Below are 27,893 nucleotides of genomic sequence, written 5' to 3'. Positions count from 1 at the left end.
GAATCCATCTATGAAGTCTGATTGGATCAAAACAACCTCCATCATGGTGATCTAGGGGCATTTGTACATACAAACGTTTATAACAAACACTTTCCCTTTTCATGATGTTAATTTTTTTAATAGAATTATATTCAATTGTTGTAAATACAAATCTTTTCCTAGAAAAGTTTATATGATTCCGTGCAAACATTTCTTCTGATAACATGTGAGCGACTGCTCAGAAAGATGGAATAAAAATAAGCATCTTTCTCATGAAATCACGCACACGGAAACTCCTCTTGACTGGGATCAGATGTATTATATATCTAGATAACGCATTTTTTTTCTTACAGGAATGTCATTATCCAAGCAGAAAGAAAAAACAAACCTCAAGAATTCCATCATTTGAGCATGATAAGGATTCTGATAAGAAATCTCACGAGAACACGCTTTCCCATGAACTCTCAGTTGCTTGCATTGCTTCTTCGACATCCTTTTTCTCCTTCTTTCAAACAAAAATTCCAGATTCGAGTGGTTCAATAGCTTCAGAGATTTTGTGATCCACATATGAATAAAACATGTCAGAAGAGACCAGCAGAGAAAAAAAACTCTGCTCAAAGAGGTAATAGGGCTGAACAACTTCTAGATCTAGATAACAAAATTTACAGCTAATGTCAATGGAATATAGCAATAGTACATTAAATACAGACACGGAAACCGTTTCCAATGCAAAGGTAAATCACGGCATCTTCCAACTGAATCCTTCACTCTTGTTATCTTTGATTACCATCCTTATTGATTGATGAGCATTTGATATTTTTATCTACATGCAGGGAACACACACAGGGAAATCTAACAAAATCTGCTCGTCACCAAACCATTAAAGCAACTGGCGTAGCTGCTGGTTTTCTTTTTGAAGGATCTCTAACTTCTTCATAATCTCCACTTGATTTTCCAGAACAGTGTTTATCTGGGTGGTCATTTTCATCTGTGAAAAACAGCACAAAATTCCCAAACAAATTAATTGGGCATAGTGGACCCCATTAACGATACTCTCCTGTAACATTTCATGGCCAAGTAAACCCATTAGTGCCACCTTAGGACAGCATCATTGTTGAATAATTATAAACCATTTGAAAACTGAGAAAAGACTGAAAAAGAAAATAAATAAGAATGAAGCCTAGCAATCTGGAATACAGACCTCTAGCATATGAAATTGACGTAGCAGCTCGATATGAAGGTTCCTCACATCTTCGTGGTTAGCTCTATTCAGAGATCCAAGAGTCTCTTCAATAGCACGCTGGACAAGCTGAAGAGTAAACGAGGGCGTACCATGCTGTTCGTCAACTGAAGACGGACTCTTCTGCAAATGTGGTTGTCCACCCTGTTCCAAAGGTTCATAGATTATTAAAAACTTCTACTCTAGAGTAATCACCAAAATGAAGCTAGACTACCACAACTTGGCAGCAAGTGTGCGAGCGCAGAGAGAGAGAGAGAGAGAGAGAGAGAGAGAGCAACATTAGCTGTCGCAGGGACATTCCCAACACCAGTGGTGCTTGCTGCTGTAGGAACACTCCCCGCAGCCATGGTAGCCTTGGAGAACAAACTATTCACGAGCTCTTCCCTTGTTTCTGTTCCTGTCTTCTTCAGTTTGGGTGAAGACACAGAAGAAGTAGCTCCATCACCAGAAGAACGATTAGCAGCTATTCTTTCAAGATATGACTGTTTCCTAAGGAGGTTCAGTGATCCAGGAAACTCATAACTTGCTTGTCCTGGTATTGTTTTGCCAAGAGTTGGTGTCACAGAGGAACTAAGACTGACACAAGAAGATGGTAATTCTGAAGGCACAGGAGGTATCTCATGGCTAGAAATATCTTTTCCCTGAGGTTGAAAGGCTTTAGGGCCTGTGATTAGTATGGAGCCCATAGCAGGTATGTTGACTGAAGCTGGATCCTGTAAACCATGGTAGATGGTAGACAGCTTTCCTCCAGCTGCAGAAGACCCAGGTGGTAGGATGTAGGATGAAGCAACATCTGGTCGACGACGATGGGTGAGCACATCAGATAATGCATCTGCACCCCAATCTTCAGGAGGAGTTGCAGAATGGGATTGATCACTATTTAAACTTAAAGTTGCTAAAGGTGTGGCACTTGATTGCAATGATGCACCTTGAGTATCTTCCTGCAATCAGTATATTAATTAGAGAATTTGCACTAGAACATGTCATGGCTACTATCTAGATATTGGCAAGCATCGACGACAAGCACATGCAGAACCACCACGGAGAATTTAGATTTCAAAGAAATGCACTGCATATTGCGCAATGGATGGTAAATTTTAACTGGAATGACTGATTCCTTGCATATAGAAAAAAAACTATTTAAGATGCAGTCCTATGCATCAAAAAGTCCATCTTCACAGGGAAATGATTAGGTTTGCAAATGGATCGGATCCCAAAATACATTGGGAAGTCGGATCTTGGGATCCAGGACTGCCAAATTTTGCAAATTTGGCTTCCTGAATCCAATCCGTTTGCAACACTAGGCATGACATATATAACTTGGAAGAAAACATTACTTGCCAAAATAAGAAGACAAGTTTCTTATTAAAGAAAGTTATATATAGATGTGTGTGTGTGTGGTGTTTGTTAGAAATAGTAATATGATGCCTCGGAGAGGTGCTTCCATAAAATATTGCAGTTTGTTGTATCATTTGGATTAAATGTGTATGTACTATTGCTTTTATAAACAGTGAAGCAAACATGACCATTTCCATGTTAATCCAAATTGTGTAACCTATGCCTGCTTAACTGAATAGTATACTCTTCCATATGTTGATGGATGTTCTATGGCTTATTCTGTATCATCTTTCACTTTCTTAGATGGCATGAAGTTTGTCCAATTCAAACACAAGGTAACTCACATCCTTCAATTATCAAACTTCATCTTCTTTTACTTGCTTAGTGGCATTGATTCCTCGTTTCATCCCAACTGTCATCCACTAAGGATAACTGAGTCTAACAAATGATATAAATCAATAGGAAGCAAATTATGCATTTACCTCCATTAAAATTAGTGGGGCACTGGGGACAATGACACCTTTAAGTCAGAAAGTGAAAGATGCAAATATTTTGTCATGGTTCCAGGGTTTCAAAATCAAGACATTAGGCCTAAACCAACCCCCGGATTTTGAACATGAAACTTTGGATTTCAAGTTTGATTCAGATTTCGATCCTTTAATGGCTGACAAAAATTCTAAACATTTTGAGATGAACTCATAAAAATGAAATTGAATCACGAAAAACAATTCAATTATCTAAAAAGACTAAAATCCTAACAGAATAAGACATAAAACTACACATTAGGAAGCAAAGCTGTTCAGGATGGTGACTGAAGGTATTATAAAATAATGCAAACATCTAAGAAAGGATACATTCACAAGTCTCCCTGTTTGTTAGGGTTTGAAGCATCGCTGAAGGCCACTTAGTGAAATCCTATTAAGTCTGCTTGATTTGACTTGAATAATTTAATAGGTTTGATGATACCATTGCCTCCTAGACTAACTGTACTTACCCTCTAAGCTACGCCTAAGAAACTTGCACTCACGACGAAGGAGCAAGGGTGCACCAACCAGTTGTTGAACTTGGCCAATGAAAGGACATTAGAAATGAGTGTGAAACATTAAAGTCTTTACTGTGAACTAAGACATTTAAGAGGTCAGACATCTGATGCGCATTCTTCATGTTCAAATTGCAGAAATAATCCAAATGGTACAAGGGGCGCCATACAGGCATTTGCCAATGAGTTACCCATGAAGACCAAAAAACATCAAGCATGTTCCCAGAGGCACAATGAGTTGCTATGTGTGCCAATAGAAACTAGAAAGCACTTCACTCAATTTTGCAGTGCCTTGCATGGCATACGGCACAAGCGAGCTTGTTCATCAATGGCCAACATCTAGGAAATAAGCTTTTTTCCATAATTATCTAGGAAATAACTTGATAAAGTGGTTTTGGGCCCTGTTATGATTGTTTTGACAATATTGCATACAATAAGTATACGCTGATCATCAAGACTATACATTCATATTTTTGTCGCATTGCAGTGCACATTGGTTTTGCACATTCTGCTGTATGCAGAAGGCTCCCAGTATCATACAATTGATTTTTCTCCCTTATGGTTGTGCTTTGAAGTTCAGAAAAAAGCCTTGAAGCACACTATTTTTTTCTGCATCGCAACAGTGAATTAGCCTTGCTGGGGATAGTCTTATTAAACATTGTTGTACCAGGACTTGTGTCAGCCCTCAATTTGGCATCAAAATATACAAGGTTGAGTCTCAACAAAGGAATTTTCTCAAAATGTCATGTTACGACTTTAATCAAAAGCAACACTAAGAATTAAGAAGAGAACCCTAGATCCTATAAGCAAACTAAGTAAGCATTTCATTACTGGTCATAGATGAGAAACAACTACCACTAATTCACCAAATTGAAACTGTTAAGATATATATATATATATATATATATATATATATATATATAAAAACCGAAATACCCATCAGGGGTATTTCAGCCTTTTCACTGTAATAGGCATCAGCCCATTAAGGGCTGACCAGTCCCTTTATTTTCTTTTTATTTTTTGTATTTTTCCTTTTTTTGGATTGATGGAACAGCTCCAACTAGCTATTGGAGTTGCTCCCAACGGTCACAAATGTGATGTGACCGTTGGGAGCAGCCCAACAGCTACTTGAGCTGTTCCTTTGTGTCTCTTTGTGTTATAAATAAGCCATCAAAGCCTTTGTATTCTCTAACTCTTTAAGAGCTTTCCTATGCAATAACAAGATTAATTTTTACCCTTATGAGGGTGGCCTGGCTTATTCAATCAAGTGTTAAACTTGATTGAAGTGTGTTCTTGCAAGTCCATAAGTCATGTATTTTGGATTTAATCCATTTCATTACATGTTATCAGAGCTTTGGTGCTCTTGAAGTATTATTCCAATAATATCAAGAGGAGGATCGTGAGCTTGGTGAAACAACGAATCGTGGATTGTTACATCGAGAAGCGCACTATCTCTCAAACAAATCTTGTACTCTCTCTCTCTCTCTCTCTCTCTCTCTCTCTCTCTCTCTCTCTCTCTCTCTCTCTTTATTGTAAAGAAACGGAGAATGAAAGGGAAGTAATCGTCTTCATTCCCGTACGACTCAATGATACAAACTATGGGCATCCATAGTTAAGCACAAAATATGAAAAAAGGGTCTATGGGTTTAGTTAATGGTACCAAAAGAGAGCCTAAACTCATTCTTACCAAAATTGAGAATGGAAAGAAAGTTGCTCTTTAAGGATAAGAAATGTCTAAAGTCATTTTCGATTATGAAAAGAAATGGAAAGAATGGAGGATGGGTCATTCCAAGATAATTGGATGGCCCATCAGTAGTGTGGGCATCCACAAGTGTTCTAGCTTAGCGAAATTTGATTTCGCTAGTGATGAATGAAAACATCTTACAGACATGTATAGTCTTAAAGATATTACTCACATATGCAATGTTCAAAACAAAGGACTATGACTCAAGGAGAGATGAGCATTAGAGAATATTACAATGCATTCTTCCTCCTTTGGGATGAATTGGCTCTTCTTGAGTCAAAATGGCATTGCCCCCAAGATGTAGAACTCCATGAAAACCAAATTAAAGCGGAGCACTTCTACCAATTCGTTATCGATCTTAGACTCGAATTTGAAGAAATCAAATCAGCTCTCCTTCGTAGAGGATGTGTACCAACCATAGTCGAAACTCTTGAGGAGCTAACTATGAAAGAAAATAGATTGAAAAAACCATCCGCCTCAAAAGATGAAGAATTCATGCTTGCTATGTCAAAGCCCAATAATCACACTAGGAGTTATAAACCTCCTTACTTTGTAAAAAATGAGAATGGAAGAAACTCAAATGACTATAAAAAAAATGACAAAAGAAGTGATTATAAATACAAAAAGGGTGGCAAAATCATATGTTATCACTGTTATGAACCGGGACACATTAAACCATTTTGTCTCAAAAGAAAGAAAGAAGATCATAGAGATGATAAAAGAGTTGCTTCGGTGGGAACTTCCTTTAAAATGAATGATGTAGACGATTCCAAATGTATTGGCTCACTATCTTTGGCTCAACTAATGGAGGCACTGCAACCAATGTTCAAAACTCAAGCTTCTTCCTTTTTGGGAGAAGTCGTATTCACAAGTGGTGACCCTGGTAAGACTTCTTGGATCTTTGACTCCAGTGCTTCTTTTCATAAGACTCTAAATGAGTCCATATTATCCAAATGTCATACTAACCCAAATAATTCTTATGTTTCAACTGCCGACGAAACATCTTTAAAAATCAAAAGTTTTGGGATTTTTCAAAAACAACCAATCTTTCACATACCGAATATTAAAGTAGTACCAAAATTAAATTTAAATCTATTATCTGTTTCTCAAATTACGGATCATGGATGCAAAGTATTATTTTCATCTAATGATTGTTTAATACAGGATCTCCAGTTCGGAAAGTCGATTGGGTGAGGCCATAGAAGAGGAGATCTCTATGGAATGGACAATCTTGAGTTATCAAAACATATCTTCTGTAATTTTGTGGAAAAAAAAGATATAAAAAATTGACACAAAAAGACTAGGATATCCTAGTGTGTTCAAATTACACTTGTTTTCATTTCTTACAAGTTATAAAGAAAGAGACTTTGTTTGTGAAGATTGCATTCTTGTTAAATGAAGTCTTTACCCTTTGGGCTAAGACATTTGATATCTAAAAATCCATTTGAGTTAGTGCATCCGGATGTGTGGGGACCGGCTCCAGTTGTATCCAAAGGAGGTGTATCTTATTATGTTGCGTTTATGGATGACTATAATAGACACTCTTGGATATTTTTTCTTAAACAAAAATCAGAAATATTTGATTGTTTTAAAAAAATTTATTGCTATATAAAGATTCAATTTCAAACCAATATTCAAATTTTTAGAACGGATTAAGAGGGAGAATTTGTGTCAAAAGAGTTAGAAAATTACTTATATGGGATTATTCATCAAAAATCTTGTTCATACACTCCTCAACAAAATGGACTAGCCGAAAGGAAGTAGACATTATTGAAACCATTAAAACACTTATTATTTCAAGAAATGTTTCAAAGGATTTTTGGGTCGAAGTCGCCTTTACGACAGTATATTTGATAAACAAAATGCCTTCAAAAAACATTAAAAATATCTCTCATGTTGAAAAATTATTTAAAACATCTCCCGATTATAAAAGGTTAAGAGACCTTGAATGTAAATGTTTTGTCCTTACCAATAAGAATGACACTTCCCCAAAAGCAATTCCTTGTGTTTTTAAGCTATGCCGAAAATCAAAAGGGATATAGATGTTATGACATTGAAAGAAACAAATTATATATTTCACGAAATATTACATTTCTTGAAACGAAAATGGTTTTAGCAAAGAAAAAATTCAAGAGAGTTGTGACTATTCATTTCTTTTTTATCTTGTCAATGAACATGAAAAGTGTGAAAACATTCATGATATGCATGAGAGTGAAAAATAAAGACACTCATGATGCAAATGGGAATCTAAATGAGGGTCTTAATAATATAGACCTATCTCATAGTGACATACAAACCTATACTCGACGCACCGAAGACCATCAACCATGTGCTTTAGAAAGATATTCCCAAAATCAAGATGTAGATTCTTTAAGTATTAAAAAATCTGTAAGAATTTCAAAACCCCCTAGTAGATTTGTATCCTATGAGTCTTTTAAACCAAGGTATAGATCATGTCTAATGGTCATACACTCGTATACAAAACCAACATCTTACCATGAGGCTAAAAATCATCAAGAATAAATTAAGGCGATGAATGATGAATTAGAAGCTTTAGAAAAGGCAAAAACTTGAGAAATCCAAACATTACCTAAAGAAAAGAAAACTATAGGATATAGATGGGTCTACAAGATAAAAACTAAAGGGGATGAGACATTGAAAAGATATAAAGCTAGTCTAGTAGTCAAGGGATAGAGTCAAAAATATGGAATAGACTATAATGAGACGTTTGCTCCAGTCGCTCGAATGACTACTGTTAGAACTATTATTTCTATAGCATCAATTAAAAAATGGCTTATCTTTCAAATGAACATAAAAAATGTCTTTTTGAATGGTAATCTAGATGAGAAGGTTTACATGGATCCTCCATTAAGTTTAAATTTAGCACATGGAAAAATCCTTCGATTACGAAAAGCCTTTTATGGTTTAAAACAAACTCCCAAAGCTTGATATGATAGGTTTAATAATGTGATGACACAACTTCATTTTAAATCTTATTTTACTGACACTGTGTTATTTGTTAAGTCTTCCAACGCAAGAATGGTAATATTACTACTATACGTAGATGATATGATAATCACAGGAGGTGACAAGCAAGAAATTAATCATATCAAAGATGTGCTTAAAAACAACTTTGACATGACAGGTCTTAGTTTTTTACGATACTTTCTTAGAATAGAAGTGGCTTACTCACCTCGTGGTTATTTTTTATCACAAACTAAGTATGCAACAGAGATTATAGAACGATCAGCAAATGAAAAACGAGTTAATACACAAGAGGTCATAAATGCAAAAATGAAAAAAAATGATGGAGAACCTCTTAAGGATCCAACTCCATCCAGACAAATAATTAAAGCTTTGTCTTATCTCTCCATTACTCGTCATGATTAGTGGCGTAGCTAGGATTCATGTGGGGGGAGGGGGGGGGGGGAAACAGGGGTGTAGGAAAAAAAAACGGTTTGATAGTTGGGGGTTCGGGGGCACCACCTCCGAAAAAAAAATTGAGATAAAATAAAAAAATAGCTACAATTATTAATAAAAATCTAATTCATATGGACAAATCAAACTATTTGTTGCAGTTAGGGCTGGGGTACAAAAATGGATAAAAATCTATTTCATATGGAATCAGGGTTGGGCTAGGACTGGGCTTTTAAAAAAAAATAAAATATTTTAACTGTTTCGGGAGGCAAGAGTGGTCATGATATTTCTCATGATATTCATTTTGTTAGTCAATTTCAGCATGCTCCCAATACAATACATGAGTGTTGTAATGAGAATTATTGGATATATTAAAAAATCTATCAATTATGAATTATTTTTATCATCCTCTTCCTCCTTAGAAGTCATTGTATATTCTAATTCTAACTGGGGAGGGGATGTAAATGATAGACGCTCAATCACTGGTTTTTGTGTTTTTGTAGGTGACTCTCTAATTTTATGGTGATGCAAGAAGCAACAGAAGGTGCCCCTCTCTTCTACTGAAGCTGAGTATTGTGTCATGGCAACGACTACATCTGAATTAGTATGGTTGAGACAACTACTAGAGGATTTGGATATTCACATCGCAGAACCCTCTAGATTATGTTATGATAACAAGAGCACTGTATACATTGCAAACAATCATGCATTCCATGAGAGGACAAAACATATTAAAATGGATTGTCACTACATTTGTGAAAAAATCCTGAAAAAGACCATCACATTGCCTTACCTTCCATCCGAGTATCAACTAGCGGACTTCTTCACTAAAGCGCTCCCGTCACGTAGATTTCACTTTCTACTTGGCAAATTCTCGGTTGTTCCACCATGAGTTTGAGGGGGGGGGGAGTGTTAAGATATATATATATATATATATATATATATATATATATAACTGAAATACCCATTAGGGGCTGACCACCTTTTTATTTCAATCCCTTTATTTTCATTTTATTTTTTGTATTTTTTTTTATTGATGGAACAGCTCCAACTGGCTGTTGGAGATGCTCCCAACGGTCACAAATGTGACCGTTGAGAGCAGCCCAACAGCTACTTTGAGCTGCTCTCTTGTGTCTCTTTGTGTTATAAATAGGCCTTCAAGGCCTTTGTATTCTCTAACTCTTTAAGAGCTTTCCTGTGCAATAACAAGATTATTTTTTACCCGTCAGGGTGGTGTGGCTTATTCAATCAAGTGTTAAACTTGATTGAAGTGTGTTCTTGCAAGTCCATAAGTGGCGTCTTTTGGATTTAATCCATTTCATTACAGAAACATGATATATAAATGATCAGTTGACACAAGCACCCTTTTCTGATGCATCTCTAACCAAAGTCCATGGCCAAATGAACTCCTTATCGTTTCTTATGCTGTCTCACCTGGAACACAGGAGACTTTTAAGCTTGATGTTATACTGCCAAACCAAACTTATGATGATTTAGACTACAAATACCATGTTAAATTTGCAAACTTTCACAGAAGGGTTCCACTCTTTCCAAGTGTTTCTCAACTCAAGATGCAATTCTGATGTCCAACTCAAGAGTCGAGACCTATCCACAAAGAAATAGCAAGACAAAGAGTAAAGGTATATGGCATCTATCTATCCTAAGTACCAGCAACTGCTTCAAATCTCACTCATTTTTTTCTACCAGAACGGGCTTGGAAGTTGCAGTGCCAATGCGCATTATTTACTAGGTTATGGCTACCCAGATTATGTTATGTATTTAGTATTTACCTCTTTGATAATGTATTCAATCCAATTAGAAATAGCACATTCACCATCCATATGGTCAGGCTCTAGTAAAATAATGAATTTACAGAAAGGATTGACAGTGAAAAGTTAATTAAGAAACCAATAAAACAACTTAAGTCATAAATATAAGTAGGCATCAAATAAATTATATTCACATCTTCCTTAAAATTAAGCACATGCTAATACAAATAAATGGGTAAAGCTAATAAATACCCTTTTATACCATTTGAATATGAAGAAGAAAATTGTAGAAAAGATTAACCCAAGATCACCATGTCCCATTTTGAACCATCAGAGAGAGAAAGAGTTGGCTTGAATTCTATTTACCAAAAATTATGATCATAACGCTTGGAAAGGGGTCACTCAACTTTTGACCAAATACCAAGGAAGAGGGTTGATAGATGAGAGGAGCAGAAGACATGTCTTTTTATAATGACTAATCTGGTTACGTACATACTACATAAGTATGAACTCCTAAGTAGTCAAAACCGCTAGTCGGCGCCCAGGCACCAGCCCCCTAAAAGGTCTAGTCAGTGCCTAGGCATGACTAGTCGGCCTGGTTGGGACCAAAAAAATAAAAAATAAATAAATAAACAAGTGCAATAAATTCTTTAAATAATATAAAATATGTATTTAACATAGTTCATTAAGCTAAACAACTAAAACTTTAAAAAATATGAATAAATCTAAACAATCAAAACATAATTACATTTTTAGCATTCATTTTCATCTAAACAAATATTTGTTTAGCTGCATCAACTAGAAAAGCACAAAAAATAAAATTATTTTAAATAAACAGATAAAAAATATAAAAATAATAAAAAATACTAAAAAACTTAAATATTTCTAAATACTCAAACAAAGCATGATTATAATGTTTTAAATAGTGTAAGAACAAATGTAAAATACCAACCATGGTGCCCCTACCCCAACCTAGGTACTTGCCTAAGCACCTTCGCGGTCCTAGACAGTAGACTTGCCCTGGGCGAGATTTTAACTACATAGATGAACTCTCTAATCATAAAATTTAAAAGTCCTTGACATGTCTTTTAAAGTGTCATGTCACTTTGACAAAAGTTGTATAAAGAAAATAATTTTTTGTCCTGTATACACCTACTGCCCTTACAAATTGTGTAGATTGGATTCTAAGCATAGCCAGAAATCTTGCTCTCAGACTTTCCTTGGCAAGGGAAAATCTTGCAACAAATTGATATTTTTTGTAATTTGGAAGACATCAGAAACATCTTTGTACATTTTTCATTGAAAATAGATAAGAACATAAAACATGTAAGCATTAAAAAATGAAAACTATAAAAATCACAATAAAATTGTGACATATTGGAAATAGGCGAGGTTTTGAAAATCTCATCCAAATATCAGGGTTTTCACAGCCTGTGAAAATAATACAAAAAGATTGCAAGATCTTTCAAAATCCCAGCAATATTTGTGGCACTGCCTCTAAGTTGTCTCAATTACATTTTGAAAAGCATGTTGATCAGTATTAAAGATCACGACTAATTTGATTTATTCACAATAGTTGGCCACGATAAGAACGCAAAAGTCTAAGACTTGGCATAGAAAATAAACTGAGCAACAATTTCTAACATAACTAGATTATATGGCTAAAACCAGCAGCTTCCAACTGTTGAAAGAAACTTGTGTCAGGCAGGAATCTGGACCAAGTCACCCATCATGACCAGCAGTTAAAAGAGAAAAGAAAAAAATCCTATTATTGAAACTATGGGTGAGAACGACAAAATGCTGCAACTCATTATAAGACAGGCATCCAAAGCATGACGCATTAAATTGAGTAGGTGTAAGCTCAGTCTACGCAGAGACTGATAGGATCACCATCTTCTCAGAAATTATTTATTTTTACTATCTAATGGTGATGTTGATTGAGAAAACTTAAAAATGACAAATCTACAGTTTGAAATTTGTAGGTAAGAATAACAGAAAACTTGTTACAAGCTTCACCACCCAAAGCAATATTTAACTGAGTAGATTTTAAGCTTGGTTTAATTTTATGCAGAAATTAGATGAATCACCATCCTCCAGAAATTGTTTGTATTTCACTATCTAATAGTGATGCAGATGCATATTTATAACAGGAAAAACTTTCATACTTGTCTGGATGAGGAATCTGACTTCGTGTCCAATACAGAAGGTATATCAACCACATCCTCGATGTAAGCAAATCGCTTGGAAGATGCAGAGGATAGCAGTGATGATTTTTTATCATTCAGTATATAATCATTTCTTGCTTCATCACGGTCATCACGCCAGTTGGAAAGTGATGGTGTGATCGGCTGAACATCCACAAGAGGAGAAAAAACTTCCATATCATCCTTAAAATTATAATCAGTCCGTACTGCCTGTAGCCTTGATAAAGCTCCACCTGCCCACGGATTCCTCAGTGGAGTCTCTTCCACTGTTGAAGGAAATGAGGCAGCTGCGGTTACCCCACTGCTAACAGGTAGAGAAGAAGAATCAGAACCAGAAGCTGAATGTCCAAAATTGCGCGAACCAACAAGCCCTGCAGCCGAAGGAAGAGAAGATGAAGACAAAGAAGGAAGTGGATCTGGCATGAGAATTGAATCGTCTCCACAACCTCCCAAAAGAGCAGTCTCCAGGGTACAACTGCTTTCATTTACCACAATCGGTTTAGACCTCTGCCAGCACAAACTTGTAATAGCCTGATGAAAAACTGACAAACTTTAGTGAATAACAAACAACAGAATGTCATGAGTAATGAAGTTATGTAACCCAACAATCCAGCGTTTCATCACAAGAAAAGCAAAACCATCAAAGATGATAACAATACTGAGACAAGGCTCTCACTAGAGATGGTATCTTAACTACATTCCTGAAAATACTGATCTAAAAAGACAAAGCCATCTCCCTAGTGAACTACAACCAATCACTAAGTTGCATATCAACATTCAGGAAAAAGAATATGCTTGTTGCAAGATGATTATTCTTATTGATAGAATTTCTATCAGTATCTAAACAAAACTTGTCTTGAAGATCTTACACCAGTGATCAGAACTACATTATTCTGCAGAGAAAGGTATGTGTGCGGTTTATAACTCTCTTCTAATATTTACACAAATATCAAATAGACAGTATGATGTTGGAGACCTAAAAGCTATCTTCACCATGGAACATATCAGATGCAAGTGTTCATTTATTTAGTTTTTCTTCAAGAGGAAGAACAGTAAAACCCAGAAAATTAAATCCTGAAGGTAGTGGGCCAAGCATATCTTTGTGAATGAGATGGCTTGAAGGGGCAAGCCTCTGCAAGTTTTTTAGTTACGGTAACACCTATATGATCTAAAACAGATGAAGCTGACAATTCATTTTGTTACTTATCCAAATTTAGCGAAACTTGTTTACAGTTATTGGCTGCAGCTTTGCACCCAACAGCTTGAGATAATCAGCACAGCACAATTTGGTTTGACAAGTATATAAACTATCCAGCAGTTACACAATCAAAAGATGCTTTCAGATGTCATAGGATAGTTTTGGAGAAACTATACAAGTAACCTGTTTCTCATGCAACAGACTACAGACACCATGTCATGCAAGAGTTGCCCCAGAAATTGATATCATGCTAATCAGCTGAGCAAACCCACATAAAGCAGCTATCTCAATTCAGGGCAGTCAGAGAAATACTGATTTTTTTAGGCAAAAGGAATATTGATTATGTATAGCATTTGTAAGGAAACAATCACAACAAAAGCCTGACTTGCATGGACTGAATTAACATCTTGCAGTATGTTGTAATTTAGTTAAACAATAACAGAATATGGCCAGTCCACTGGACATGAATATTCTTGTATATGGACATCTTTAACATGGTTATCATATTTATGGAGTCCACGACTCCATATCGACAAAAAATGAATGCTTCAGTACATCATTTGGATTTCACATGACATGCAAGTGCAATATCCCTAGATCCATAGTTTGTTGTATATTGGTCTTTCTCACTGATCGCTAACTCATTTTTCAATGTCACCTCCAATTTGGAGTATATGCAGGGATTTAAGTTAGACAGGATTGAGACAATATGATCAAGTTCAGTCTAAGTCACATTGGCTTGGTCAGACGGACCTATGTTGGCAGCACCAAATTGTCTGGAACTGAATGGAAGTATTGTCCACATGCCTATTAACCCATTCACTCCAGTAATGAGGTCCTAAACAGTGCCATGTCTAGATGATATCAAATGGAATGAGTTTACACATGCAATAAATTCTTGTCTAGCAGATGCCAAGCAGAAGGAAAGTTGAATTCAAACATATAAGCTATTACCACTATCAGATAATCAAATGCTAACTCCACCTTCTCCTGGCTAGATTTGGACTATGTTGAGGTTTCACCTGTATTTAAGATGGGTTGGATTTGAACTGAGCCAAGGTTAGGTCTGCCTATTCCAACCTGGGGCTATATTCGGCCTACATTTAAGTCATGTCAAATGCTGGGTTGTTTTGAGGCAAGGTCACAAATCTCTCTCTCTCTCTCTCTCTCTCTCTCTCTCTCTCTCTCTCTCTCTCTCTCTCTCTCTCTCTGCAAAAACACAGTGAGGGAAAATGTGGTGATATTTTAGAGGGTTATTCACACAAAAAATACCCAAAAAACTTTTTTATAATTTAGATTTACACCCAAAAGATTTGGTAATTCAAATGTATATCTCATTTATTTTACACTTAACTAAAAGCATGCCTATGGTTAGTTCCTAAGTTGTCCTTTCTATTTTTGTGCAAATTCACGATTTTTCTCTTAAGAAAAAGTCAATTTTACCCTTATGTATCTTTCCCTCTTTTCCCATTATATTTCCTTTTGCAATTTTTTCCCTCTAGAATCACACATAACCCATCTCCCTAGACTGCGTGACCCTCCATCTTCCAGACTTCCACCACATCAAGGAAGGTGTACCAAATGAAGGTGGAAGAAAGAGAGGTGTTCACATGATTAGAGAGAGAGAGAAAGCTTTTGCATTAAGATGGGGGTACCCTCATATGACAGTGTGAGGAGTGCTGGTAGTGGATTTTTTGGGGGGGAGGGGTTGGGGTGTTGTGAAGAGGAGAGAGAGAGAGGACAAAATAGGCAACAAAAATTAATGAGGATAAAACTGGTATAATTTAATGATTAACATTAACCATTGTTATAAGGGAGAAGAGTTACCAAGCGTATGAATTTAAATAACTGAAGATAAAACTAGGCATGATTTTGAACTTTAAGCTTTTTAACTATGAATTCAAAATATTAAAAAAAGAATTTTTTGTAATAATCCTGTTTCAGAATTCTGGTTGTTATTGAGAAAATCTTGGGAAAATATTGGCATATATAAAGATATAAAAGACATAGAATACAAATATGAATATACATAATACAAAATTCTTTCAAAATAGGTGATATACTGATATTTTGAAATCATATTTTTCAATATTCTTATCAGCCTTTAAAAATGTCATGATAAAATCACAATATTTTGAAAATATTGGTGATATTTGTGACAGTTTTGGGCTACGGATATAATAAAATTTCACACATGAACATCCATAAAGGAAAATAAAAATACATATGGACAAAGATACTAAAACTCAAGGGCACAAACATCTAAGACTTTTTTTTTATAAGCAAACACCTAAGACTTAATAATAGAAGCAAAAGTCATCACTATCAAGCACACAGTAATATCATCAATGGTTTTGTTAAAAGAATCTAAAAGAAGGTTTCTTTTTGTAGGGGTTGGGGTGGAAAAGCAAAGAAAATTATCAGTAATTCTTTAAACAAACACAAGATAAAAATTTGTAGAATTAAAAACAAATTTTTGGAAACAATAAAATATCAAAATGATAACATGCAATAAAGAGATTTTAGCAATATTTTCAAATTAACACAAGATTTAACTTTTCATATAAAAATCAAGAAATAACAAAAAGAAAACATTCTAATATTTACATGATTATAATAGTAACATATTGATAGGACAGACATGATCCTGAAATTGAGACAAAACCATCTTTAAGAAAAACGGATACTAAACAACCTGCAGTTCCAAGACACAGGTATCTCAGACACGAATATCCAATGAATCCAGTGTCTAGACACCCATAGTGACTTTTAGGTCAAGAAAGAAAAAGTAGATATTTGTGGTCACAATCAATAAACTGCAAGATTGAAAAGTCTATGAAACTATTAGACATCTGTGCTAATGTCCTAGACAAACAAAAAACTACAAAGGCTGATCTCACCTGCATGATAAGAGAAAAAGAATAGTAAACTAGAACTCTTTCAAGGATTAAAACGACAATGCCAAATAATGAAAACATATACATTATCCAATCATGACAGAAAATAATGTGAAAAATTTTGAAAAGTAAAAACTCAAATAACCTATTTACCACCAGAGGAACCAGTAATATTTGTCCTAAAATACAAAATTTTCACTGTATTAAGTGAATGCCATCTACACAATTACAGGAAGGTCTGAATAATATGGTGATACACTAGTATTTTAAGTTTGATTTTATTTGGTTCAAAAAACTAGGGTTTGAATCTCACACATTCCCAAAGTATAGAAGTGGATCTCACACCTCTGAACTGGTATAAGCACGGAGCAGATTGACAGGCTGTAGCTTTCCACGAACATCATAAAATACTATATAACCACTGTTTGTCCCAGCTGCCACCATCCGACCATCATCTCTAAATGCCAAGGATGAGAATGGTGCCTCGAATGAAGCAACAGATGATATCCTTTTACTTCCAGAGTCAAAAGTGTATATTTTCTTATCTAGGCCACAACTAGCAATTATCTGCATGTCAGTAGACAAAACTAATTAACTGCAACTCCAAGAACAGTCAACACACTAGCATCTTTTAAAGATGAAGCATCATCTACAAAGAAAATGGGAAGTTCTTACTTCATACAACACATTAAATATGCAAGACAAAATTTCACCAAGTACCAAAAATGGGTAAAGACAAGACCTTGTCATTTGAAGGTGAAAAGCAAACACCAGTGGTGGGTGCTGAATGTTGCTTCAGCCAAGAAGCCTGTAATGAGAAAAAACAGTAGTCATATTTTTATCACACATAAGCATTACATTATGGAAACTGTTATATATAGCATAGAATAACCAGATAGCCAGTAAATATCATAACAACCTATAGCACAGAAAACAGTATAAGAAGGCAGTCCCCATTGTGAGGAAGAATTTATTATTTGCAATCAAATCACACAGACCCAGAATAACAGTCTGGTTCAAGTTCAAATGACCAATACAAGATTGTGAAATTTCACCCATTAACTTAATATCAAAAGCGCTAGGAGGTGCCTAGGTGTTTTCCCACCTAAGTACTAGGCATCGCCAGGCACCGCCTATTGACAGATAAAAGAAATGCATTTATTTAAAACAAAATACTTTAAATCATAAAAGAAAAAGAAAAAGAAAAAACCTGGAAATTTTGAGTATTTCAAAGTACACAACTAAAATATGATTATAATGTTTTAAACATTCTAAAAAACAACTATAAAAAAACAACCTTGGAGCTTCCGCACCTTGGAACCTACGCACTACCAGGTGGTAGGCTGACACCAAGGGCACCTGCATTAACTACTAAGCCTATTAAACAATTGTGAAAAAAAGAGCTCTACATCTGCATTATTTTTTTGAAGTGATTTCCTGTAAGATACTCGGGAGAAAAGAATTCTGGTGGTCCGATCATCCCTTTAAACCAGTATTCTTCAACAATAGTTACTCGTCCTTATCATATCTAAAGCACAAACACATGATTGTCACTTGCAGGAGCCATTTGATTTGCCTTTGCTATTTGACAGACATACTGTATGATGTGTAGATGAATATGCAAGGTTGAGGATACTGTGCAATTAAGGTTTAATGCAGGACAACATCCTCATTTCAAGTGAAACCAATTTCTTTACAAATCCATTACCTAATAGTTTCACTTCGACCAATTCATATGACCTTGTCTTAACTTTTCAAGAGCGAAGGGGAGCTACCAATGACTGCTAGCCCTTTTCAACTCTAAGAAATGAGCGAAGAGGATGCATTGCCACTATTGCATATGCATGAACACACATCGTGGAGAGAGAGAGAGAGAGAGGTTCAACCAATTTCGCATCTGAAGTTGAAAACTATTTTTTCATATATGAAAATACCTAATAAATGCATCTTGTTCTGAAGAATATTATGAGAGAAGTAACAACACAAGTACCTTCCGGTTATGCCTATTGGTGTCCCAGAGAAGTATTGAACCATCATCACCTGCAGTCACCAAAAGATGCCTGCTAATTCGAGAATAATCAAGCACTCGCAATACCTGTACATAAAGAGATAACAAGGAGTAGCTAGGATTTAATCCAAAAAATAAGAACCTCATGAAAAATTGCTATGTTCAATTCAAATAATGGTAGAGAATAGCTATATGCAAAAGAAATTGATAACAAAGCAACCTGTGCATTTGGATCCTTAAGTTCTGTGGTTCGTGCACTAGAAGCAAGATTGTGGAGAATAAGATCCCCTTTTACACTGATAGATGCCAAATGCTCATCCTTGCAAGTGTATGCAACACCTGTTATTGTTGATGTATGGCCCCTCAACCATTTGATGCAACGTTTTCTTTGCAAATCCCATATTTTAACAACTTCACCACTTCCCCCAGTGCAAAGATATCTAGGACTTTTATTACTAAAGCTTACAGACAGGATCGACTCCTACAAAGCCACACAAAAAACAGATCAAAATGTCAAAACATGAAACATGCTAATGCATTTAGAATACCGATTAATGCATCTTTATTCATTCATGCCTTCATGATACAAAATTAATTAATTAATTAAAATACTCAAGTTCAGTCCTCCAAAGGAACCTGAGGACCTTTGTGAGAGGGATAGATAATGACCAATTAAGGGGTAAAGATGCAGTTTTAAATTTTAAGTCATATAAAAGATCCACACAATTGGACTCACTTTAATTTCCATAATTAAGAGAGACCTGAGAACAGTTGTAAGCAGTGTCTCTTATGAATTTTATTAGTTTCATAGGGATAACCGACAAATTACACAGTTTGAATCTCAAATTGTATCACACAGATATTGACCAGTGAGATTACTTGGGCTGTAACATATGAAATCATGTAACACAGCCTTACAATTGGACCCAGTTTAATTTCCATATTTAAAAAGTTTTCAGGAACTTCTTTTTGAGATTATCATGTTGGTTATTCTTCTTGTTTTACATAAAGAGAGCCATCTTAGCACTATGTGCTAATGTATGTACCTCTTTTCTAGGGCCATATCTAAATAGCTCGAAACTTTCACAATCTCTAGCTGTCCAAAGATAGGTATAACGTGTCAATTAGAGGCATGCAAGGCTTCTTCCGCAATAATCAAATTAAATAGAATTTTCAGAATTAAGAGCTAACAAGCTACCATACTGGCCTTACGATTATGCAATATGAGATTTAATGTCTCAATAGTAGTCTAAGAATATGACAGCTTCTTGTGAAGTGTATGCAAATATTGGCAAGACACCGTGAACAATATAAATTATAGAATCCATTCATCTCCAAGATTTTGACATGCCAAATAAAATCACAGTCATGGAAGACAGATCTACTTTTTATTCATAAAGAATATCAACACATGCAAACACATACCAATAGATTTATACAAATGGAAACGAATGCAAAAAGCTGTGCCGGATATTGCCTTAGAATTTTCACATGTTCATATATAAGAGTGCAAATAATTGAACATTATTTTCTTCTAGCAAAGCACAGAATAGATGTTATCACCCTTATCTAACTTTACATAATTGGTTTTGAATTAATAATCATGAGAGTCTCTTACATCAATATTATCTCCAACGTCATTGGTAGAAGATGGTATTGTTCCCAAATTTTGTCCGTTCTTCCGCCATAGTGAAATTTTCTTATCATCCCCAGCACTTGCTACAACTAAATCTGCATAAGTTTGAAAAATTAATTATGCACGTGATTCATTGGTCCAGAATTAAGACAACAAAGGCTAATTAAAGTGGCTAAAATCATTAAAGAGTATGCTCACCAAGTGTACTTTCACTGTTGCATGTCTCACAAAGGGAAGAACCAACTTATGCCATGCAATTATCTAACAATGAGGTACAAATTGTTCTATTTGTTTTGACATAATATTCCATTCACAAGGGCCAATAAAGCATGTGGCAGCGAAATCCTTATACCCAGATGGCCACCAAAAGAATTACTTTTATGGGGAAAATACCAGTGAAATTAGGTATTCTTGTGGCAACTTTTTGCAACTTAAGTTACTATAATCTTACTAGTTAAAATCATGCCTACGCTGCCTAGACAACCTAGGCCTACCGGCTACCGCCTAGGAAGCCGAGGTGCCTACAAGAGTACCTGAGTAGGGAGGCCAAGGTTGGTATTGTTTATTTTATAATGTTTATAATCATGTTTTGGTTGTCTACTTTGAAACGTTTTTCAGATTTTTTTATTGTTATAATTTTTATATATTTATTTTAAATAATTATATTATTTTGTGTGCCTTTAGATGATGATTAGGTGTTGCTTAGCGCCTAAGGAGGCACACACCTAGGTGCTGTTAAATTATATGTAATATCCTAGGCTAACTAGGAATTGTTTTTTTTTTTAGTCAAGTTAGAATAGGATTTTCTCTTTTTATTTTTGTACTGATTTAGCCTTTTTGACTTGAGCCCAACGACTCCCTCTTCTATACTCTCTTAATGTATTATAAATATGGGGCAAAGCCCTCCTCACTATGAATGTTTTTCTCAAGGGTGTTTACACATTCAATAATATTTTTTTTCTCTCTTTATTGTATACCCTTTTTCGGGTATTTTGTATGAACCTTTGTGGTTCTTGTGAATGATCTTTTCCGGCATTTTGGTTGGAGCTATTTGAAGCTTTTGGTGATGATCCAAGAACTCAATTTCTTACATGATATCAAAGTGTGGTGATCAAGCTAAGTTTATTTTTGGTGCATCGGGAAACATATCATTCAAAGTTTGAAGAAGAAGCAAAGTTCTTTTCAAGTGTATGTGTAATTGTGATCGTGTGAAAATCTTGGAGGAGCACTTGTACTCATTATCGATAGTGAAGAACTCATTATCCTCTCTTTTATCTCTTCTCTTCTTCTTTCTTCTTCTCTATTCTTCTTCTTTCTTTCTTTCTTTTTCTTTTTCCTTCTCAAGCCTTGTAAAATGGATGACAATGATAATGTCACCATTAAACTCATTAAGCTCAATGACTCTAACTATGTTGGATGGGCTTCAATTATACACCTTATATGGGGAAAGGGTTGTGGGGATTAATTGATGGGACCGATTTGGAACCTAAGTTAATCCTTACAAAGGTAGAAGGTGAGAAAGAAATACCTTTTAGAAAGGCTAAGAAAAATAAAGTCATTACCACTTATGAAAAAAAGTGGAAGGAATGGACAATAGGACATGCCAAGATTGTGTCTTGGCTCATAAGTAGTGTCGATATCAAAACATGCTCAAGTCTTGCAAATTTTGAACATGCAAACGATGCTTGGAAATATCTTAAAAGAATATATTCTCTTAAAGACATTGCACATGTGTGCAACTTACAAGACAAAATTCGAAATATGGTTCAAGGAGACAAGAGCATTAGAGAGTACTATAATAGCTTGTCTGAATTATGGGAAGAGTTGGCTCTCCTTGAACCAAAGTGGCATTGTCAACAAGAAATAAAACTCCACCAAAATCAAATAATGACTTGGTTTTAGCCGTATCTAGATCGAGAAATCATGTTCGTCCATACAAACCCCCACACTATGGGAGGACAAATGATGAGAAACACAAAAATGAATTGAAAAAAAAGAAAGTCATTTGTTACTATTGTCGAGAACTGGGACATGTGAAAACTTATTGTCTAAAATTAAAAAAACCATATGAAAAGAAGGTTGTTTATGTCGAATCTCTACAAGAATCAAGTGAGTCATCCATTGGAAGCATGTCCTTAACACAATTAGTGGAGGCACTTCAACCACTACTCAAAGGAGCATCTTCATCCACTGAAGTCGCAGTCTCCTCCATCGGCATTTTCAATCCCGGAAAATCTCTTTGGCTTCTTTACTCAGGTGTTTTTTTCATATAACACTGAACATTGATATGTTATCTGAATGTCATAACTCAAATGAGTCAAATGTTTTTACCGTTGATGAAATATCTCTTAAAAACAAATAAAAAATTTTGAAAATATTTCTCAAAACTTAAAAAAGATATATTCTTACAATCTAATTTTGACTTCTAATAAGACCTAAAATAAACTAACCTATGCATTACATTAACATCAACTGCTAAGAATTAAATATAAACTAACATGAATACCTATTATCTAGATATCAAACAAAAAAACGTTGTTGTATAAAAAAAACTAACACAAACACGTTGATTCAATCAATGACTAAACCTTACACGGCTAATAAAAATAGATAGTTAATAAATAAACAGTGACTTAAACAAATAACTAATAAACATAAATGTTGTTAACGACTTAAACAAAAACTAACTTAATCAAAAAAAAAATAACATGCAGTGACCGAAAAAAAACAAAACGCAGAGACTAAAAACCGGTTAAAATAAAAAAAATAAAAACGTAGCAACTAACTAAACAAAGCAAAGACAAAGAAAATGAAGAACGTAACTAAGACAACTTATTCTTTTGATATATTACCTAAACCGATAAAAATCAAAAACAACATTATATATGCTACAGCCTGACGTACATAACCAAAACGAAAGCACTATGGAATATTAAACAAAATCGCTACATGTGAAAATAATAAAAAACGGCTAAACTAAAAATGAAATATATTTTTGTTCTTTTTATTTTTCAAATGCAATAAAACTAACCTAAACTAAATTAGTATTCAGATGATGTGATGAACAACTAAAACTATATGCTATGCAATGTTTTATGCTATGCGAAACCTAAATCTACGGTGAAAAAGAGAGAGAAAGAAATGACCTGTCACAGATCACCTCCGATGGAAGAGTTGAGAGGAGAAAGTGGTTGATCCCAGCTGCATACACACCTCCCCGACAAAGAAGGTAAGAAAAGTCGATGAAGACGGGGTTTAGAGGATCGATGAAATAAAGAATAAGAAGAGAAAGAAGAAGGAGAAAAGAAATTGGCCAAGAATGAAGAAGAAGAAGGGAGAAGGGAAGATGGAGGCAAGAGGGCTGCTGAAAAAAACGATTTATCCAGCCCTCTTAATCCTATTTATAAGCCTAATTAGGTTAAAATCTAAAATTTCTAAAAAGGTCCAATAATTTTTCACTAATTTCCACAAGGGTCCTTCTTTAGAAACGTGTTTTTCAAAAGGATTTTTTTTAAAACTAATTAAGTCCTAATCTAACTAAATTATGAATTAGAAAACTTCTAACTAATAAAAATACTGAAAAAACGCAGGGTTGAATCGAAAAATGCGATTTTTTCAAAAATTCAATTTCGAAGTAAATTCTCGAAAAACAACGATAAAGATGGGTTTTTAATGCTATTTTATCATGGATCATGCATAAATAAAGATGAATAAAATGTGAATATGTATGCATGATCATATTCCATAAATTATATATTCCTAAACTTAACCTAAATCTTTTATTTGTCTCTCAATTATCTAACCATGGGTGTAATGTTTCTTTCTCCTCTCGTAATTGTCGAGTGTAGGATTACCCGTCAGGGAAGTTGATTGGGAAAGGCCATAGAGAAAGAGGCTTATACTACATGGATTTTTTAGAAATACTCAAGAATACATTATGTTGTAAAGTTTAGAAAATAAATTTGGATTTATGGCACAAGAGACTTGCCAATCCTAATATATCCAAGATCCAGTTTTTTTTAAAGATGGAAAAATTTTGTAATTCTGAAACCTTTACATGTGATAAATGTATTCTTGGAAAAATGAAGATATTACATTTTCAAGAAAGAACCTTTGTCTCTTCTCGACCACTTGAGTTAGTACATTCGGATGTATAGGGACCCGCACCTGTTATATCAGAAGGTGGTTTTATGTATTATGTAATTTTTGCAGATGACTTTACAAGACATACTTGGATTTATTTTCTTAAACCCTTGAGGCATGTGCCTCATAGGCCTTGAGGCGCACGCCTTGAGGCGAGGCGCGCCTCGGACTGAGACGCACACGCCTCGATTTATTTGGTAGGGCTTAAACAAAGCCCTACCGACCCCTTTTATGTGTTTTTATTTTTTTCTCACCACCTATCTCCCTCTCGTTTTCGTGCACGACAGCAGGACCACCATCGTCGTCGACCTCCTTCTCGCAACAACAACAGTCCCAAATGTCAGTTAAGGTAGGATCTCTGCATAGTCTTCTTCCTCGTGTTCACACATAATGCATTTGTTGGCCACATGAATGTCTCTCTTTTTAAGGTTAAACTGGGTTGTCAAGAGAGACCAACCATGAAAACATGCGAGCTCTAGGGGAAGTCTCAGCACTTAATAAGGCATGTTTGGAAACCACCCAATGCCAGATCTTGTCTTCAGTGCATCACACCCACCCCAGTCTGCCAGCAGGGCTCTGTTCAAGACATCTAACCTGGTGATGCCTAGTCCACCTCTGTCTATTGGGAGGTGACCAGTGCTCATTCAACTATATGCCTTTCCTGGTTTCAGTAACACCATACCAAATGAAGGCCTGCATCAATTCAGAATTACAAATTCCAGTGACATGGGTATTATTGTATTTCTGAGCAATGTATATAGAAAGAGATCCCCAGCCACACCCAATATCCAGAATTGTCTGCCCATCTTTTACATCTGCTCTCTCACAATATGTCGCCAGCATTGCTCTCTCAGCTTCCTCTAATGTGTCAGACTTATTTTTGAAGTAACAGCAGCTACAAAATACAGTTCATAATATTTCAATTTGTTTAAACTGGGTCAGAAAGATCTGGTATAAGAAAGAACCAAGAGTAGCACACTTCAACAAACAGTTCTCGTGCATTCTTATTTTTGGCATTCTTGGGTCCCAGCAAACAAAGTGTTCTATGTTGATTACATAGGATTTCATTTTTCAACTCAGATTTATTTGATTGATTGCATGTTTTCGGTTTTAATGAATTTTTGTATTAAGGATATTGACAGAAATTTATTTATGTTAAGTTCCATGACAGGATATAGATGTATTAAGCCTAATGACAGTTTTGAATTTCTGCGTTAAGCACATTGACAGAAAGTGATCTATGTGTTAAGTTCCAGGGCAGTTTTGATTCTTTTTAGAAAAGAATAATTCATTTGTTTTTTGTCCACAAGGATGCTTACCGATATTCTATGTTGCAGTTCATGCGCAGGTGTACGATGTTTATCTTTTTTTTATTTTTCTATTTTTTTTAATTCAAGAAAGCATGCAGCTGTAGAAAGTGAAACGATTTTTAATTTAATAAATGTCCATGTTTTATTTTTTAGATACTTACATAGATTAAGTTGTTGCATTAATGTTACTTTTACATGCTAATCTCATATTTTTTTCAGTATTTATTTGAGATTTTTTATTTCTTGTTGGTTGTTGCTTCATCAATAAAGATTTATTTATTTATTTATAATTTTAGATATTTTTTATAGTTTTTTAAAAAAACTTTGAGGCTTACGCTTTACGCCTCGAGGCTTACGCCCTCAGATTTTGGTGGAGCGCCTCACTACGCCTCAATGCTTTTCACAACACTGGTCACAGGGCTATTCCAATTCGACTTCCATCCTCTACTCCCCATATACTGTTGTCAATGGATCTCAATGATGGCATCTTGTGTCATAAGTCTCTAACCATGAAACATAGCTAAATGCAGATGGCAATGATAAAAGTTGATAAGTCTTGTTCATTTTATTCCCTCTAAAGCATCATCTCTTGAGCTACCAATGTTCTGAGTTGATCATGCAGGATAGTTAATTCATGCCAGCTTATACTGCTCCTTCTTACATCAGTTGGTAATCTTCCATTTCTGGGTCGTGCCTAGATAAGTTTATTGAAAATTGGAAAAGTTACATTACATAAATTATAGAGATGACAGTTGGTTTCCCTTACAGTGTGAGCCATCACTTGACAGCTTAATTCCGAAAAATAGAAAAATATAAACCAATGTTGTTATCGTGGCTAATCAGCCTGAATTGGCTTAATTTGTATTGTATTGACAAAAAAACGATACAATGCTGACCTGAACCGGCTTGTTTTCAAATAAATCTACAAAATGGTCAAAATAATTTTTGTGACGTGTCTTTTTGTGGTAGAAAGTTGGTCGATTCAGTTCGCTTCAGCCCTGAATCGGAATCACCCAATTCCCTGAATCGATCCGAGACTATTCTTACAACATTGATATAAACTCATTCTTTTAGCACCATGAACCTAGGGTAGATCGAAGTCACTATCCAATTCGCCCCCTTACCCCAAAAAGAAAAACAAAAACAAAAAAACACAGCTTGATTTCAGAAACACAGTATCAAAGATGCACATACAGTCAGCACTATGAAACTCCATTCCATCAAACAATTAGGCGCAACCTTCTTTCTTCCAACATCAAAAGGCACTTCCATTGTCCATCTCGATGCCAATATTCCAAAACACCCAAACATCCGTTCACAATATCTCAATTGACACTCACACCAATCCAAAAAACACTATTCGTTTACAAATTACTAATCTGCACTCGATCATCCACAGTATCATCTCGAACAAACCATTCATCGACAGCAACATTTCCACCACTCACTCTCCTTTTCTTGCGCAAACCACATTATCAAACTCCAATTGCCAAAAAAAAAAAAGCCAACAAAAACGCAAACCACAGCACAACAACGGCGATCCCTTTCCCAAATCGACTTCAATTTTCACGCGCATTGCAATGTCGACTAAACCCTGATCACTTTCGACCAACAAGCACTGATCAACATAATTGAACAAAGAAGCCGAAAAGAAACACACACAGATCGATCAACGATGGCTCAAACATAACCACTAAACTCACAGACACGACTCTATCGTGAAGCGTCGCCTTATTATCAGATGCAGAAACTCTATAATCTGAAATTTAGAGAGAGAGAGGGTACTGGTATGATTCCATCTGACGGAGTTGACGGAGAAGCCCGGGGAGGGAGAGTACTGAAGAGTGCAGGGGTCCCCCGACTCGATGGCGGTGTCGAAGATCTTCACCGTGTCCCCCGCGGACGCGGCCACTAGGGTTTGTCCTCCCGCCATTGCTCCTCCAGCACTGCCCTGCAAAATAATACCCCCCT

The 27,893-nt window shown here is 35.4% G+C and overlaps 1 protein-coding gene across 1 annotated transcript; it reads right to left on the bottom strand.

The window, feature by feature from the left end:
• Positions 1 to 488: 488 nt before the first annotated feature.
• NEDD1 (Transducin/WD40 repeat-like superfamily protein) lies at positions 489 to 27,893 on the bottom strand. The gene is made up of 10 exons (XM_090002887.1): positions 27,708 to 27,893; positions 20,452 to 20,564; positions 19,054 to 19,314; positions 18,816 to 18,920; positions 17,568 to 17,633; positions 17,171 to 17,392; positions 12,692 to 13,261; positions 1,498 to 2,160; positions 1,181 to 1,363; positions 489 to 967 (listed from the first exon to the last, which is right to left on the bottom strand). Exons 1-10 carry the CDS (start codon positions 27,853 to 27,855, stop codon positions 860 to 862), a joined length of 2,439 nt encoding a protein of 812 aa, XP_089859013.1. The 5' UTR covers positions 27,856 to 27,893; the 3' UTR covers positions 489 to 859.

The sequence above is a fragment of the Nuphar pumila genome, chromosome 4 (genome assembly GCF_984573655.1).
Source record: "Nuphar pumila chromosome 4, dmNupPumi1.hap1.1, whole genome shotgun sequence".
Classification (NCBI taxonomy): Eukaryota; Viridiplantae; Streptophyta; class Magnoliopsida; order Nymphaeales; family Nymphaeaceae; genus Nuphar; species Nuphar pumila.
The sequence above is the reverse complement of the archived record's forward strand: the minus strand, read 5'-3'. Positions and strand labels throughout refer to the sequence as shown.

What these genes read in the sequence shown, in the direction of transcription:
- NEDD1 (XM_090002887.1), bottom strand. Translation starts at nt 27,855, where the DNA reads ATGGCGGGAGGACAAACCCTAGTGGCCGCGTCCGCGGGGGACACGGTG. An exon ending in CAGATTCCTCATCCAGACAA is followed by an intron (nt 2,161 to 12,691) that starts GTATGAAAGTTT and finishes TACTGATTGCAG; the next exon opens with GAAGATACTCAAGGTGCATC. An exon ending in GTCAATTTCATATGCTAGAG is followed by an intron (nt 968 to 1,180) that starts GTCTGTATTCCA and finishes TGTTTTTCACAG; the next exon opens with ATGAAAATGACCACCCAGAT.